The 18,452-nt window shown below is 39.1% G+C and overlaps 1 protein-coding gene across 1 annotated transcript in view; it reads right to left on the minus strand.

Moving 5' to 3' along the window:
* LOC143672932 (alpha-aminoadipic semialdehyde dehydrogenase-like) overlaps window positions 1-18,452 on the minus strand; it is a 66,431-nt gene that overhangs the window by 6,330 nt on the left and 41,649 nt on the right. The window contains 4 exon segments of the mRNA XM_077147360.1: window positions 852-936; window positions 2,590-2,675; window positions 5,720-5,754; window positions 10,711-10,807. Coding sequence (XP_077003475.1) covers window positions 852-936; window positions 2,590-2,675; window positions 5,720-5,754; window positions 10,711-10,807 — 303 coding nt within the window.

Raw genomic sequence — 18,452 nt, forward strand, 5'->3', positions numbered from 1 at the left:
TTGCTTTTCTCTCTCTCTTTATATAAAAAAAACAAAAAAAAAGTCATCTGTTCTTGGTATATTTTCTAACACCTTTGAAAAGTGAAGCTTAATACATGACTGGAAGGTTTTTTTCCCAGCTATTACTAAATTTATCACTAAATTTAAGCATTAAGAATCCAAAGTTTATTAAGAGAACACAGGAACAGGGTCCAGAGAAAATAAGCATTTTGCATCTCCTCTAGGAAAAATAATGTTTAACACTTACTGTGCCCACTTAGCAAAAGAAAAGTCAGAATATTTCACGTGAAGTTTTCTAGCTTTAAAACAGTGGTTCTTAATCATTTGTAGGTCTTGGGCCCTCTGCCAGAAACAGATGATGGCACCATTTCAGGGGTTCACAAAGCTCAGGCTAGTGGCACTGCACTTACATGCTGCAGCATCTGGCTAAGGGCAATGAGATGTCACCGGACAGTTTTAAGCATGAGAGTGAATCACCTAACTATATTTAAGAAGTCACTCTGGTTACTGTAGTAGGCTAAAGTGGAAGCAGAAAAATGAGTTAGGGGTCTCTGGTAGCCCTCCCTGAGAGAGGATGGAAATGGCTTGGAAAAGAAGGAATAACTAATCAAATCTCACCTATCTAAACATCAGTCAGTGGACGAGCTCTTCCAGGCCCACCCACCAGCCCACACCAAGCACTGAGGCTCTTATCCTAGGAGCAGAAGGTAGGACACCCCAAAGGCCCAACATGCTGTACAGATGCCCTTGAGTTTCTCGGGGGGTGGGGGGTGACATCTTAGGAGATCAGAAACTCTAGTACCACCAGCTGTCAACAGGGAAAATTTTTTAAAACAGAGCCAGATACTCACAGTCCCATTGGTTCCTGACACATATCTGTGCATAGGCCTTTTTTAGTCTATTTACAACTTCATCATGGATGCTTTTGTGTAAAAACTAAGTGGGAAAAAAAGAAAAAAACAAAACATTCAGGGGAATAGTAAAATTAATAAGATTTTTGGAAGTGTACAATTATTATTAATGGTTCTGAACATGTGATTTCTGAAAACACAAGCAGTGTGTTTTTTTAAATTATGTAATTTTTAATTTAATATTAACTGTCATGAAGGTAATAATTTCCTGTGACTAGAAGTTAGAATAAAATCATAAGCCACATTTTGATCACTGTTCTGAGGGATATTTGGCTAAGCTTCACAAATCAATTATTCCTGTTTCTGTTCTAGAAATGTGGCTTCTTAATTAGCAGAGAACTGCAAGATACTTATCTCAGAATATAACTGTGTGAGCCACACAGTTTTATCACTTAATGTTTAACAACAAACATAAAGCAGGTCCTTGCATATTCATGGAAGACACAAAGGAAAAATAAATAAATATTGGCTGAATACAGAAATGGTTTGCTTTCATATTTTACCATATGATTAATGGCATGCAATCTTTCAGAGCATTCCTGTTTTCTTTTTAGTGTCGATGGCATAAATGTTTAAGTTGGACTAACAATCAGTTGTAAGCATTTTATAAACATCTGATCACAGATTTTTTGAGAATTGCAACTATGATAAATATGGGAAAGGTAAAGTCTGAATTATTTATGCTTTCCCTTATTCCAGTTAATTTAGATTGTTAACTTTATTCATAAGGAATTTTCTCATGATGTTGGAGAGCAATTCAACTTTAACCTTTTTTCTTTATTAGTTAGAGGAAGAAAAATCAACTTCAATAATAAAATCTGGCAAATACAGTCAAATATTGAACCTAGTTAAACCCTGATTATAGTACATACAAATTTTCAGTTCCATAAAGGGGCCATGAAAATCAAGGTTGAATTCCATAAAACTGAATTCCAGCTAAATCTAATGGTGGAGAAGAAACTGTACAAACCCTTGCACGATGAAGCTAAACCACATCTCCTTACAGACACTTAAAAATTAATCTTTTTCTTTGCATGTATATGTAAATCCTTTTTTATTTGTACAAAAATGGGGATGCTATTTGACATATTGTTTGTAGTCATATTTTTTAGCACACAAAAAATCCACATCAGTTAATGTAATTCTACATCATCATTCTTAAATGCTCTGTGGTATGCCACAGGTATTTATGTAAGCCATCCTTTGCTTGTCAAGCATTAATTGCTTCACTGTTTTGTAATTACAGACAATGTTTCAATAAACATCACTGCACATACAGAAAAAAATCTGTCATATCTATGTATGCATACTATATACTTATAGACAAATTAAAACCTTTATAATGTTTTAATCTTGAAAATATTTTTATATGGAAGCCTATGTTGTCATTTTAGCTAATAGTTTTATATCTTTTAATATGTTTAGCTTGTTTTATTCCTGTGTGGCTTTGGATTTTGCCTATATTGTCCTAGGATTAAGACTGAGAGGTAGGGGAAGGGAGGGTCCTGGTTGATTACAACATCTGCCATGAGAATAGTAGAGTTATGTATCTCCCAATCACATCTAGAAAATACATTTTTCTAGCAGTACTTCTATGACACCTCTATAGTAATAGAACTTGTTAAAAAATGATGTTTTAAGAGCAGGACAGTTGCATGTGCCTACACAGCACACTTACCAGCCGCCTACATCTCTGGCCAGCTGTCCCCACAGCTGCAAAGAGAGCTGATGGAACAACCAAGCCAAGGTCTGCTTCCACAAAAGCTTTGAGAAGCACAAACACACACCAGTCAGCATGGTAAAGTAAGGAGACAAGGCACTTGCTAGCCAGTATAAAATGATGCCTTTACAGAGTGTGATAAGCAAACATAAAAACTATCCCTGTAAAAACCCTTGTTAATATTGCAGAGATACATATATTCATTAGAGGAAAAAGCATACTTTTTATGAGAATAAAGCCATGAGCTCTATGCTCTTTTCCCAAGTACAGATGCAAATGGAGGCTCTCACTCCTATGACCTCTTCATCTTCCATCTCTCCCCATTTCTGGCACTGGCTGGGCCTCCACTGTATCCTCATCAGTTTCTTCTCCAAGGATCTTCAGACTCTCTGTCAGCTTTATTAGCACCACTCTCGATCTCCTGGCCTGTTATGAAGCCAGCTTCTCTGAGTCTGCTGATAAATTAGAGAGAGCAACACAACCCTTCTGACTACCTCCCCCATCAACCCATGCTCTCTAGCAATTTCTATGCCCTCAGTTGCTTTGGTGGATTCCCTCGAATGGCTCTTGTCGCCACCCTGCAGAAGCTTTCCTAGATCTTCCAACACATCAAGCTCTCTACTCCTGCACCAGAGGACAGCATTGTACTTCATAGAAAACCTCCAAGTGATCACACAAAAGGCCCTTCATGCTTCCTTGGCCCCTCTGAAGACATTAACGTAAGATCACTTCCAAATATCTCTGATTTTTGTCTATTTCCTCCTCTTTTGTCCTCAGAAGAAAAAAATCAGCATAGTCTTTCCAAGATTAACCCTTTCCACTTTTATGCCTCCCAGAAATTTACAGCTGCAATTTTCTCCTGTGTCTTCAATTTTTCCCCATTTCCAATTACAACAGCTCCCTCATACTAGCATGATGGTTAAGGATGTGGTCCATGCAATCAATCAGACCAGGGTTCTTACCCAGCTCCACCATTCTTCATTCAGTTGTGTTATTGGAACTTTTTATTTTTTTACACATGGGCAGGCACCAGGAATTGAATCCAGGTCTCCAGCACAGCAGGCAAGAACTCTGCCACTGAGCCACAATGGTCTGCCCTATTTTAACTTTTTAAGCCTCAGTTTGTATAATGGGGTAATAATGCCTGGGTACTAATGGACTGTAGTAAGGATGTGAGGAGAGACCTCTGGCTCTGGTGTCTGGCTGCTGTGGCACCAGCCTCCTCTCACCTCAGCCACTCAATCTCTTTAAGCTGTGTAGTCTTACCTTTCATGGTATCTACCTCAGGAGACTGGGAGAATTCAATGAAATAAAGCATATTAAAAAAAGATTAGCACAATACAGGCACTTCCAGGTGCTAATTAAATGTTACCTGTGTGTATTTTTTTTTTTGCATGGGCAGGCACCAGGAATTGAACCTGGGTCTCTGGCATATCAAGTGAGAACTCTGCCTGCTGAACCACTTTGGCCTTCCCCTGTGTGCATTATTTAATTAACTAAAGCCCTTACTTTATTTGGATTGCTTTAGTTTTTCCTTAACATCCTTTTTCTGGCCCAGGACCCCATCCAGGATACATTCCAATTAGTTGTCACATCTCTTTAGGCTTCTTGGGGCTGTGACAGTTTCTCGGTCTCTCCTTAGTTTGGATGACCTGTGTGGTTTGAGGAGTGCTGGTCATGTATATTGAAGGAGGTCCAGCTGTCAGAATTTGTCTGTTTTTCTCACAATTAGACTGGGGTTCATAGGCTTAGGGGAGTGTACTGGTTTGAATCTGTGGTGGACCCCAGAAAAGCCATGTCCACTGATCTTCATTCAATACTGCTGGGTGTGAGCTTTTTGATTGTTTCCATGGAGGTGTGACCCACCCAATTGTGGATGGTAATTTTTGATTAGGTGGTTTCCATGGAGATGTGTCTCCACCCATTCAAGGTGGGGGTGCTCACTGGAGCCCTTTAAGTGGGAACTATTTTGGAAAAAGCTTCAGAACCAGCAAAGCCAATGGAATGGACAGAGCATGGGGGAAGCTGCTGAAGAGAAAGCAAGGAGATTTCACCATGTGCCTTTCCAGCTGAGAGAAACCTGGAACTTTATTGGCCCTCTTGAACCAAAGTATCTTTTCCTGGTTGCCTAAGGTTGGATATTTTTATAGTCTTGCCTTAATTGGACATTTTTACTTCCTCAGAACTGTAATAAATAAACTTAATAAATTCTCTTTTTAAAAGTGGGTCCATTTCTGGTATATTACATTCTGGCAGCTTTTACAAACTAAAATAGAGAGGAAGACTACAGAGGTAAAGTACCATCACCTACATTGTTTAATGAACTCTCTCTAACCAGATGAGGAGTTCATCGGAAACAATCCCTTCAATACATGCATTTTAAACCCTGAGCATCCATCACATATATAATGAATATTTAAACATAATGATGATGATGGCAAAGCAGGGATTGGTAGCAAGTCTGGCTTTTCCTCAGAAAACTCAAGCTTCTATTAAGTCTCAACCTACTTATATTCATTACATTATCCAAAAGTTAAGTTGTTCAACTATTTGTGTGCATGTGCCAAATTCAAACAATGAAAGAGAGAATCAAGTCATCTCTAAGTCTACAGATAAGGGGCTAAAAGTACTTTAATAAGGAGGTTTTCCTTCCAAATATAAAAGCACTAGATATGCCACTACAGAAAAACTAGTATTTTGAAATCCAAAGGATCAGCAAGTTGCATGAGTTATTTATTCTACAGAAACATAAGGCCAGATTATAGAAAACAAGAGAAGGGAATAACAAAGAAAAGAGATCACACTACAGTGAAAGCCTCATACACAGGTTCTAGGCTTCCAGTAAGTAACATTTTCCGCATATAAAAACAACTTACTTTTCTAGTTAATCTTGCTTTCAAACAAAGCTTTGGCCTGATCTTCAGGGAAATTCCTAAACATGGGGCTTATGTTTCAGGCACACACAGCATAGAATGTCTTACAAACATTAAAGGGACAAGCTCCTAAACAACTTCTAAATATTTGTGATGACCATGAAGATATATTTAACAGAAAACAAGGCAAAGCAAAAAAACACAGGCAGCCTTACCAATAATGGCATTGTTTCCTCCAAGCTCTAACAAACTTTAAAAATATATAAACACAAATTAATGCCTACTATAATATTTAAAGTGCCTCCATAGATAGTCTCAAAGTATAGCCTATCCCTAATTATTTTTGTTTCAAAATTATTTTAAAATTTATTTTCTGACTTAAAAAGTAGCATGAGTAATGCATCGATGTCAAATTTCCTGATTTTGATCATTGTACTGTGGTCCTATAAGAGAATATGCTTGTTCTTAATATATATATATATATATATATATATATATATATATATATATATGTTAGTTAGATTCAGTTGTCAACTTGGCCAGGTGAGCATACCTAATCTTGTTGCTGCGGACATAAGCCAACGGTATGTGAACCTCATCTGTTGCCAATTACATCTGCAGTTGGCTAGGAGGCGTGTCTGCTGCAATGAGTGACGTTTGACTTAATTGGCTGGTGCTTAAATGAGAGATTGAAACATAGCACAGCCTAGCAGCTTGGCATTCCTCATCTCAGTACTTGCAGCTCAGCCCAGGCCCTTGGAGATGGAGAAAGAAATCACCCCGGGGAAAGTTGTTGGAACCCAGGGTCCTGGAGAGAAGGCCAGCAGAGACCATCCTGTGCCTTCCACGTAAGAAAGAACCTCAGTGGAAAGTTAGCTGCTTTTCCTCTGAAGAACCAACAAAATAAATCCCCTTTTATTAAAAGCCAATCCATCTCTGGTGTGTTGTATTCCGGCAGCTAGCAAACTAGAACAGATTTGGTACCGGAGAGTGGGGTGCTGCTGCGGTTTGCAAATGCCAGATATGTTTGAACGGTGTTTTGGATGGCTAAGGGGAAGACTTTGGAGGAACTGTGAAGAGATTGATGGAGAAGTCCTGGAGGGCTTGAAGAGACTGTTGGTGTAAATGAAACCACCGCCAATCTTGACAAAGGAGGACACAAAAGGGAGAGATTGGAGTTTGCAGAGTGAGAACCGTGGAAGTTCGGGTCTGAAGCCAAGAAACCTCGGCCAGGAGAGTGGACCCACCTGTATGTGTGGAGAGGGTGAGTTTACCCTGAAGGGCAAGGATGAGTCTCCCCTCTCATTGCAGTGGAATAGTTGTGCAGCCTCGGGCCTTGGAAAAGGCATAGCACGCTCCTTGGGGGACTGGGAGAGCCTGGCTGCCACCATGTGGAGGGGTTGAGCGTGCGCCCCAGAAATGGCAGAGAGCCCAGGGGTGGCCCTGATGCCTGGAGAGAGTGGAGCCCAGAGGTGGTCTCCTCGATGTTCCCCGAGGTTGATTTGGAAAGAGGCCGGCCACTGCATAGGCCCTTGGAAGGGGTGGGACTGCCGCTTTCTACAGCCAAAGGATAAATGACTTTCAGACTTGGAAATCCAATGGTGTTTGCCTGCAGATCTTCCTTCCAATTTCTCCCTATGGAAATGACAATCTATATCCTGTGAATACCCTCCTTTGCATCTTGGCACTAGACAACTTGTTTTGAGATTCACAGGTCCACAGCAAGAACAGAATTTTTGCATCTGTTTAAGGTGATGCTTGAAGTTGCCAAGTTGACAAGGGGTGGACATGTGTTAGTTAGATTCAGTTGTCAACTTGGCCAGGTGAGCATACCTAATCTTGTTGCTGCGGACATAAGCCAACAGTACGTGAACCTCATCTGTTGCCAATTACATCTGCAGTCGGCTAGGAGGCGTGCCTGCTGCAATGAGTGGTGTTTGACTTAATTGGCTGGTGCTTAAATGAGAGATCGCAACATAGCACAGCCTAGCAGCTTGGCATTCCTCATCTCAGCACTTGCAGCTCAGCCCAGGCCCTTGGAGATGGAGAAAGAAATCACTCCGGGGAAAGTTGTTGGAACCCAGGGTCCTGGAGAGAAGGCCAGCAGAGACCATCCTGTGCCTTCCACGTAAGAAAGAACCTCAGTGGAAAGTTAGCTGCTTTTCCTCTGAAGAACCAACAAAATAAATCCCCTTTTATTAAAAGCCAATCCATCTCTGGTGTGTTGCATTCCGGCAGCTAGCAAACTAGAACAATATATACCCTGAAATATGTGGTATTAAATCTTAATATATATATATATATACCCTGAAATATCTGGTATTAAATCTTAAAATATATATATACCCTGAAATATGTGGTATTAAAGAGACACAATCTTAGATCTATACTATACATATATAATATATACAAATAGCCAAAAAACACATGAAAAGATGTTCAACATCATTAGCCTTTAGGGAAATACTAATAAAACCATAATGAGATACCATTTCACACCCAGAAGGATGGCAATGTAAAAAATGGTATAAATGTTGGAGAGAATATGTAGAAATAAGAATACTCATTCACTATTGATAGGAATGTAAAATGGTGCAGCTACTGTGGAAGACAGTTTGGCAGTTCCTCAGAAAATTAAGTATGAAATTACCATATAACCCAGCAATGCCACTTCTAGGCATATACCTAAAAGACTTAAACAGATATTTGCATGCTGATGTTCATAACAGCATTATTCACAACTACCAAAAGATGGAAGCAACCTGAGTATATATTAACAGATGACAAATAAGCAAAATGTGGTGTATATGTATAATGGAATATTATGTAGCCATGAAAAGGAACAAAGTTCTGACACATGCGACAACATGGATGAACACTGAAGACAGCATGTTCAGTGAAATAAAACACATACAACATGACAAATATTGTGTGATTTCACCAATTTGCAATAATCAAGCTAAACAAATTCATAGAATCAGAAAGTAGAACACAGGTTACCAGGGGCAGGGGTGGGGACTGGGAATGGGGTATTATTGCTAATGATTAAGAAAATTTGTTTGGGGCAATGGGAAAGTTTTGGTAGTGGATGGGGGGTAAGTGAATGTGGCTGAAAATGAAAATTTTGGATTGTATATATATAGTACTAGAAAAAAAATTTTAAGTCACACACAGAACTCTGTAACACAAACAGTGAACCCTAATGTAAGCTATGGACCACAGTTAAAAGTATAATTATGATAATATCAGTTTATCAATTGTAACAAAGGTACCCCACTAATGCAAGGTGTTAATAATAGGAAAACCTATGTGCGTGTGGTTGGTGTATTTGTGAATTTTGTATTTTCTGCTTGATTTTTCTATAGATCTATGACTTCTCTAAAAGAAGACCTTTCCCAATTTTTACTTGGATTATTCATCTTTATATTGTTGCACTGTAACAGTTCTTTGTATACTCTGGAAATTTGACTCTTATTAGATATGCTCTACAATTCTTTTCTCCCATTCTATAGGTTTTCTTTTCATTTTCTTAATAGTAGACTTTAAAGCATGAGTTTTAGTTTTAATGAAGTTTGGTTCATCTATTTCTCTTTTGTAGCTTGTGATTTTGGTGTCACATCTAAGAATCCATTGCCTAACTGAAGGTCACAAAAATTTCCTGCTATATTTTCTTCTAGGGTTTTATAATTTTAGGTTTTTTATTTAAGTCTTTGACTTATTAATTTTGAGTTAAATTTTTGTGTATGTTGTGAGGAAGAAATCCAACTTTATTCTTTGGCAATGGGTATCCAGTTGTCCTAGCACTGTTTGCTTAAAGATTATTCTTTCTCCCATTTAAATGTCTTGGCACCCTTACCAAAAACCAATCAGCAAAAAAAAAAAAAAAAAAAAAAAAAGACAAACAAAAAACAAGCAAAAAGCACAATTAGCCATAAATGTAAAAGTTTAATGTCTGGACTCTCAATTCTATTTAATTGGCTCATATGTCTTATCTTTATACCAGTACCACACTGTCTTTATTATAGCTTTGGAGTAAGTATGCTCTTTTTCAAGAATGTTTTGGCTATCCTGAGTTCATGGCATTTCCATATGAATTTTAGGATCAGCTTGTAAATTGCTGAAAAAATGGCAGCTGTTTTGATAGGGATTGCATTAAATCTTGATATCATTTAAAAACCATTACCTTATTAACAATATTAAATCTTGTAATTCATGACAAAGTCTTTCCATTTATTTAGGTCTTTAAGTTATTTCAATGATGCTTTGTAATACTCTGTATGCAAGACCTGCACTTCTTTTATTAACTGTATTAAATGTATTCAATACTTAAATGGAATTGTTCTCTAAATTTCATTTTCAGATTGCTCATTGCCAGTGTGCAAAGATACAATTAATTTTGTGTGGTGATTTTGCATCATACACTTTTGCTGAATTATTTGTTAGCTCTAATGGGTTTGGTGTTTTTTTTTTTGTATGCTGTATGGCGGGGGTCACATTTCATTCTTTTTCCATGTGAGTATCCCATTACTGCAGCACCATTTGCTGAATTTTTGTTTGCGTGTTTGTTTTGTTTTTTGGGGGAAGTACATGGGCCAGGAATTGAACCCAGGTCTCCTGCATGGCAGGCAAATAGTCTACCACTGAACTGTTCTTGCACTCCCCACCAATGGTTTTAAAAGCAATGCCTATATAGCAAATGGCCAGCAGATTAACCAGTTAAAACTCATCTTGCGTTTCATTTACAGTCTAAATTCTAAATAGATATTCTAAACAGCCAAAAATATTATTTTTGAAAAGTACAGTATACAAAGCTATGTCTACACAGCACTTTTCAGACATATACACATGAAATATGAATGAGAGAAGAGCAGATTTAAGTCTTCTATTCCACATTCACTCTAGAGCCTTTACTCACTGGTCCTGTTTAAACTGTGATTTTTCCTTTTTTAATTTGCCAAACAAGTCTGACTGAATTTAATATATGTATTTGATAGATACTAATATATTCACTTGGAGGGAAAGATTCCATTCTTTTCCATATTATGTAATATGTCCTTAATATTAATCTGCTATTAACTTCACTCTTGGGACATTCCAAAACATGGCTGGTAACTCCACTGAAAGGAACAAGAAGTAAAAACTCCAACTTCTAGATTCCACACCTAGACTTCTCAAGGAACTAAAAGCCTCATTAGAAAACCAACACTCACCGAACCACTCTTGCACCATGAGGGCCACCTGTTTCCCCACCTGTGTGCTCCCAGTGAAGGAAAGCAGGTTCACGTGCTCATCTTTGGCCATTGCTGTGTTGGGGGTTAAAAGACACAGTCACCCCATTAGAGGAACCCAGCAATGACAGCACCTGCAAGTACCTAGCAAGAAACACTAACATGGCCTCTTGAAAGGGCAGTCAGTCAAAGCTGCAAGGCAGTCCACCCCAGGGGTGCAAAGGAAGACCTGCATGAAAAACAATAGAGGCTAACTCATTCTGTGAGTTCTTGGTAAATGGAAATCACCTGATAGGAAGTTTCTCAGTTAAGGAAGAAAGTCCTCCCTACACTAAGTGGGTGACTGGATAACATAATCATAGCATCTCCTTGTTTTTCATAAATAATGAGCATTCCAGTTATTTTGCATGCTCCTAACCTATTGAATAATTCCTTTAAGAATTAAAAAATATAGGGAAACCTCCTAAGGTATCCCTCATGGAAGGTGACTTACAAGGCAGTGCCAGGACTTTCCAGTTGTTTCTAAGGAACACAGGTCATATACTACTGATTTGATCCTCTCTGCTTGGCTTCAAAGGGCCCAGTGTGGGCCAGGTAGGGCCATCTCCAGGGTGTGTAAGGCAGGGCTGGGACAGCCTGATGAAACGACCCAAGAAGGTGTCCCAGGTTCAGCACAGAAAACATGGGCATGGGCACTCTGGGTGGTTTTGACTGCATTCCTGGGTACCACTGAAACAATTATTTGAGCTATTCCAAGGCCAATGCAAAGGACTGGATGCCAAAATATAAGAATACAGCAGGTCAAAGATAGAATATCAATGCTTTAAATGACATTTTGGTTATACTTCACGATATACTGTGTATGCAGGAGCTGTACTTTCCAATATTTTCTCATTCACATGGAAACATGGACCAATTTATTGCTGTACCTTTCTGAGAGTACCTAGTAAACCCAGCGGTATGGTGAAAGTGTTTGAAGGACACTAATATTTAAAAATCCTCTCAACCCCCCACCCCAGAATGAATCATAAGTTTCAACTCCTATGAAACCACACCCAATTAAGGTTTAAGCTGGTAATGATGACTTCAATTTTCATCAGAACAATTACTGTCAGTTTCAGCTTAAAAAAGAGGCAGTATGCTAGTGAAAGAAGCCAGACACAAATATCCTGAGTAAGCAAAATCCATCAAGACAGAAAGTAGATTACCGATGCCAAAGGATGGGGGAAGGGAAGAATGGGGGAAGTGACTCCTAAAGGATATGGGGTATTTTTAGGGCTGACAAAAGTGTTCTGGACAGTGGAAGCCAAGATGGCAGCTTAGCAAGGTGTGGAATTTAGTTAGTCCTCCAGAGCAAGTAGCAAATAGCCAGGAACAGTACAGAACAACTTCTGAGGCCACGTCAGTGACTGGAATCACAATGTACCCCAGTCTGGACCAGCTGGACTGGCTGCAAGAAACCCCTGAACCGTGAGTTCCCCAAGACACAGAGGTCTGCACCCCTCCCCCACAGGCTGCTTCCCAGAGGGCAAAGAAAAGAGACTTTACCAGCAGCAGGGGCTGAGCATAACCAAACGCCAATTGTGAAATTAATTTACAAATCCTGACTACTAAAAATAGGCCCCCAGCTCAGCTGAACCTCGAGTAAAAGCAGAGGTCGCTGGTTTTTGCCCCAGTGAAAAGGTGGCAGGGCAACAGAAAAAGAGTAAAGAAGAAAAACAGAGGTTTTTGTGGATTTGAAAAGGTCTGGGTCCTGCAGCAAAGGAGGGGGCACATAGGACCTGGAGATACACAGAGCAACATACCAACTTAAGCTCTTGATATGCAAACCTGAGGAACAGGCTCCTGCTCTGAAAATGATTTTTCTTTTTCTCTTTTGCTGCTGTGTTTCTATGGATTGATTATACTTTGGATACAGCAGCAAGGTTTCTTGGGCTCCACTGTCCCAGGCATAGGAAGAATTGAACTTGTTTGAGTGTTTGTCTGGAATCTGTGCCTACCCTAGGAAAGGGGTGGGGCCCAACTCAAGTAGAATCCCTCCTTCAAGGAATTCAGACCCCAGGGTCTGGAACAGGGAAATTATTAAACCCAGCCTACACCTTCTCCTCTGTCTCCACCATGCCCCAGCAGGGAGAGTCTGTTGGAGTTAAAGGTACCACATCACCTTATGCTGGTAGGACCCGCAGACAGAAAAGCACCACATACTGGGGAGGATAAGAAAAACGGAGAGTCCAGAGACTTCATAGGAAAGACTTTCAACCTGCTGGGTCTCACCCTCAGAGAAAATGATGCAGGTGACTCTTTCCTCCTGAAACAGTTTGATCTGGGAAAATCTAATACCTAAGTAGACCCTCCTAGGGGGTGGGGGAAAGGCACCATACAGGCAGAGCAAGAAACAAACAAACAAACAAAAAACAAGAACTGAAAATTTCTGATCTATAAAACAAAACCTAAGCTAGAGGACTAGAATAAGCTGAACTGAATGTCAAAGAACAGACAGACAACAAAGTCATCCAGCAAGAATATCCTAGGGAAAAAAAAGTAGAAACAATCTGCACAGTAAGCTAATTAAGGTAATTAAATGCCTAGATGCCAGCAAAAAATAACAAATCATACTAGGAAAATTGAAGAAATGGCCCAGTCAAGGGAACAAACCAACAATTCAAATGACATACAGGAGTTGAAACAATTAATTCAGAATGTTCGAACAGACATGGAAAACCTCATAAAAAATCACATCAATGAATTGAGGGAGGCTATAAAGAAGGCAAGGAATGAACAAAAAGAAGATCGAAAGTCTGAAAAAGCAAATCACAGAACTTATGGGAATGAAAGGCAAGGTAGAAAAGATGAAAAAAACAATGGAAACCTACAATGTCAGATTTCAAGAGGCAGAAGATAGGATTAGTGAATTGGAGGACGGGCCATCTGAAATCCAACAAGCAAAAGAAAATAGAGGGAAAAGAATGGAAAAATATGAGCAGGGACTCAGGGAATTGAATGGCAACATGAAGTGCACGAATATACATGTTGTGGGCATCGCAGAAGGGGAAGAGAAGGGAGAAGGAGGAGAAAAACTAATGGAGGAAATTATCACTGAAAATTTCCCAACCCTTATGAAAGACTTAAAATAACATATATAAGAAGTGCAGCATACCCAAAAGAGAACAGATCCTAATAGACGTACTCCATGACACTTACTAATCAGAATGTCAGATGTCAAAGAGAAAGAGAGAATCTTGAAAGCAGTAAGAGAAAAACAATCCATCACATACAAGGGAAGCCCAATAGGACCAAGTGTAGATTTCTCAGTAGAAACCATAGAGGTGAGAAGACAGTGGGGTGATATATTTAAATTACTAAAAGAGAAAAACTGCCAACCAAGAATTCTATATCCAGCAAAACAGTACTTCAAAAATGAGGGGGAAATTAAAATATTTTCAGACAAAAGTTCACTGAGAGAACTTGTGACCAAGAGACTGGCTCTGCAAGAAATACTAAAGGGAGCACTACAGACAGATATGAAAAGACAGGGGAGAGAGTTGTGGAGAAGAGTGTAGAAAGGAAGACTATGAGCAAAGGTAAAAAGAAGAAAAATTAGATATGACATATAAAATCCAAAAGGCAAAATGGTAGACGAAAGTACTGCCCGTACAGTAATAACACTAAATGTTAATGGATTAAACTTCCCAATCAAAAGACACAGACTGGCAGGATGGATTAAAACAGGACCCATCTATATGCTGTTTACAGGAAACACATCTTAGATTCAAGGATAAACACAGGTTGAAAGCAAAAGGTTGGTAAAAGATATTCCATGAAAAAAACAATCAGAAAAAAGCAGGAGTACCTATACTAATATACAACAAATTAGACTTCAACTTTAAAACAGTTAAAAAAGACACTATGTATTAACAAAACGAACAATTCAACAAGAAAATATAACAATCATAAATATTTATGCACCAAGCCAGAATGCTCCAAAATATATGAGGCAAACACTGAAAAGAGAAATTGACATATCTGCCATAATAGTTGGAGACTTCAATTCCTCACTCTCATCAACGGACAGAACATCTAGACAGAGGATCAATAAAGAAACAGAGAATTTGAATAATACAATAAATGAGCTAGACTTAACAGACATTTATAGAACATTATACACAAAGCAGGATACACCTTTTTATCAAGTGTTCATGGATCATTCTCAAGGATAGACCATATGCTGGGTCATAAAGCGGGTCTCAATAAATTTAGAAAACTGAAATCATACAAAACACTTTCTCAGATCATGAAGGAATGAAGCTGGAAATAAGTAGTAGGCAGAGTGCCAGAAAATTCACAAATATATGGAGGCTCAACAACACACTCTTAAACAACCAGTGGGTCAAGGAAGAAATTACAAGAGAAATCAGTAAATATCTCAAGCCAAATGAAAATGAAAACACAACATATCAAAGCTAATGGGATGCAACAAAGGCAGTGCTAAGAGGGAAATTTATTGCCCTAAATGCATTTATCAAAAAAGAAGAAAGGGCAAAAATTGAGGAATTAACAGTCCACTTGGAAGAGCTAGAGAAAGAACAGCAAATTAATCCCAAAGCATGCAAAAGGAAAGAAATAATGATTACAGCAGAAATAAATGAAATTGAGAGCATGAAAATAGTCAAGAAAAATCAATAAAACCAGAAGTTGGTTCTATGAGAAAATCAATAAGATTGGTGGACCCTTAGTGAGTTTGACAAAAAGAAGAGAGAGAGGATGCAAACAAATTAAATCAGAAATGGAAGAGGAGACATAATGACTGACCCCACAGAAATAAAGGAAGTAATGAGAGGATTCTATGAACAACTTTATGCTAATAACATAGACAATGTAGATGAAATGGACAACTTCCTAGAAAGGCATGAACAGCCAACCTTGACTCGAGAGGAGACAGACGATCTCAACAAACTAATCACAAGTAAAGAAACTGAATCAGTCATTAAGAAGTTCCCCCAAAAGAAAAGTACAGCACGAGGTGACTTCACATGTGAATTCTACCAAACATTCAAGAAAGAATTAGCACTAATTCTGCCCAAACTCTTAAAAAAATTGAAAAAGAGGGAAAGCTAACTCATTCTATGGAGTCAACATCACCCTCATACCAAAGCCAGACAAAGATATTACAAGAAAAGAAAACTACAGACCAATCTCTGTAATGAATATAAATGCAAAAATTCTCAACAAGACTCTTACAAATCGAATCCAGCAGCACATTAAAAAAATTATACACTATGACCAAGTAGGATTAATCCCAGATATGCAAGGATGGTTCAACACAAGAAAATCAATTAATATAATACACCATATCAACAAATCAAAGCAGAAAAACCACATGATCATCTCGATTGATGCAGAAAAGGCATTTGACAAAATTCAACATCCTTTCTTGTTGAAAACACTTCAAAGGATAGGAATAAAAGGGAATGTCCTCAACATAATAAAGGGAATGTATGAAAAACCCACAGCTAACATCATCCTCAATGGGGAAAAATTGAAAACTTTCCCCCTAAGATCAGGAACGAGACAAGGATGTCCACTATCACTACTGTTATTCAACATTGTGTTGGACATTCTAGCCAGAACAATTAGAAAAGAAAAAAAAATACAAGGCATCAAAACTGGAAAGGAATAAGTAAAACTCTCACTGTTTGCAGATGATATGATACTATATGTCAAAAACCCTGAAAAATCCACAGCAAAACTATTAGAGCTAATAAGTGAATACAATAAAGTAGCAGGTTTCAAGATCAACACTCAAAAATCTGTAGGCGTGATTTCCCGAGCAGCGGCAGCTGGGTGGTCGGAACTACTCCCTCCCTCCTTCCCGGGTCGACTGAGAGTCTTGGAGAGGCAAGTTTCCCAAGCCGAGGCGGCCGGCGCCCCTCTTTTGCGGGCGGCTTCAAGTCTCGGCTTCGAGTCCGTGGCTACGAGTCTCGGATCAGAGGATTATCCAAGCCGCGGTGCCCCCCCCCGCGGGAAGATTCCTGATCCGGTGGGGAATTCTCCAGGCCGCAGCAGCCAGTGAACGACGCCCCTCCCCTGCGGGCGTCTTCCTGGTCCGGTGGCAAATTCCCCGGGCCCGCTGTGCCCGGCGACCAGCCACAGGGTCCCCTCAAGCCACAGCAGCTGATGCCCCCACCACGCACGGCACCTGAACCAACGGAGAGAATTGGATCGGAAATCCCCAGGCCACGGAGATCGGTGACCGGGGGGTTCCATTCCAAACACTTGAGACAAACGTGTGCCACGAGCGCCACCTACTGGGCAGGATAAGAAAAACAGAACCCAGAGATTTCACAGGAAAATTTTACAACCTTGTTGGGTCCGACACCCAGGGAAATCTGACTAAATGCCCAGACGCCAGCAGCAGAAGATAACTGTCCACGCTCAGAAGACTGAGAATATGGCCCAGTCAAAGGAAAAAACCAATAGTTCAAATGAGATACAAGAGCTGAGATAACTAATGCTGAATATACTAACAGAAATGGAAAACCTCTTCAAAAATGAAATCAATAAATTGAGGGAGGACATGAAGAGGACATGGGCTGAACATAAAGAAGAAATAGAAACACTGAAAAAACAAATCACAGAACATATGGAAGTGAAGGATAAAGTAGAAAAGATGGAAAAAACAATGGATACCTACAATGATAGATTTAAAGAGACAGAAGATAGAATTAGTGATTTGGAGGATGGAACATCTGAATTCCAAAAAGAAACAGAAACTATCGGGAAAAGAATGGAAAAACTTGAACAGGGTATCAGGGAACTCAAGGACAATATGAACTGCACAAATATACGTGTTGTGGGTGTCCCAGAAGGAGAAGAGAAGGGGAAAGAAGGAGAAAAACTAATGGAAGAAATTATCACTGAAAATTTCCCAACTTTTATGAAAGACATAAAATTACAGACCCAAGAAGTGCAGTGCACCCTAAAGAGATTAGACCCAAATAGGCGTTCTCCAAGACACTTACTAGTTAGAATGTCAGAGGTCAAAGAGAAAGAGAGGATCTTGAAAGCAGCAAGAGAAAAACAATCCATCACATACAAGGGAAACCCAATAAGACTATGTGTAGATTTCTCAGCAGAAACCATGGAAGCTAGAAGACAGTGGGATGATATATTTAAATTACTAAAACAGAAAAACTGCCAACCAAGACTCCTATATCCAGCAAAATTATCCTTCAAAAATGAGGGAGAAATTAAAACATTCTCAGAAAAAAAGTCACTGAGAGAATTTGTGACCAAGAGACCAGCTCTGCAAGAAATACTAAAGGGAGCACTAGAGTCAGATTCAAAAAGACAGAAGAGAGAGGTATGGAGAAGAGTGTAGAAAGAAGGAAAATCAGATATGATATATATAATACAAAAGGCAAAATGTTAGAGGAAAATATTATCCAAACAGTAATAACACTAAATGTCAATGGACTGAATTCCCCAATCAAAAGACATAGATTGGCAGAATGGATTAAAAAACAGGATCCTTCTATATGCTGTCTACAGGAAACACATCTTAGAACCAAAGATAAACATAGGTTGAAAGTGAAAGGTTGGGGAAAGATATTTCATGCAAATAACAACCAGAAAAGAGCAGGAGTGGCTATACTAATATCCAACAAATTGGACTTCAAATGTAAAACAGTTAAAAGAGACAAAGAAGGACACTATCTACTAA

The sequence above is a fragment of the Tamandua tetradactyla genome (genome assembly GCF_023851605.1).
Source record: "Tamandua tetradactyla isolate mTamTet1 chromosome 22 unlocalized genomic scaffold, mTamTet1.pri SUPER_22_unloc_2, whole genome shotgun sequence".
NCBI classification, from domain to species: domain Eukaryota; kingdom Metazoa; phylum Chordata; class Mammalia; order Pilosa; family Myrmecophagidae; genus Tamandua; species Tamandua tetradactyla.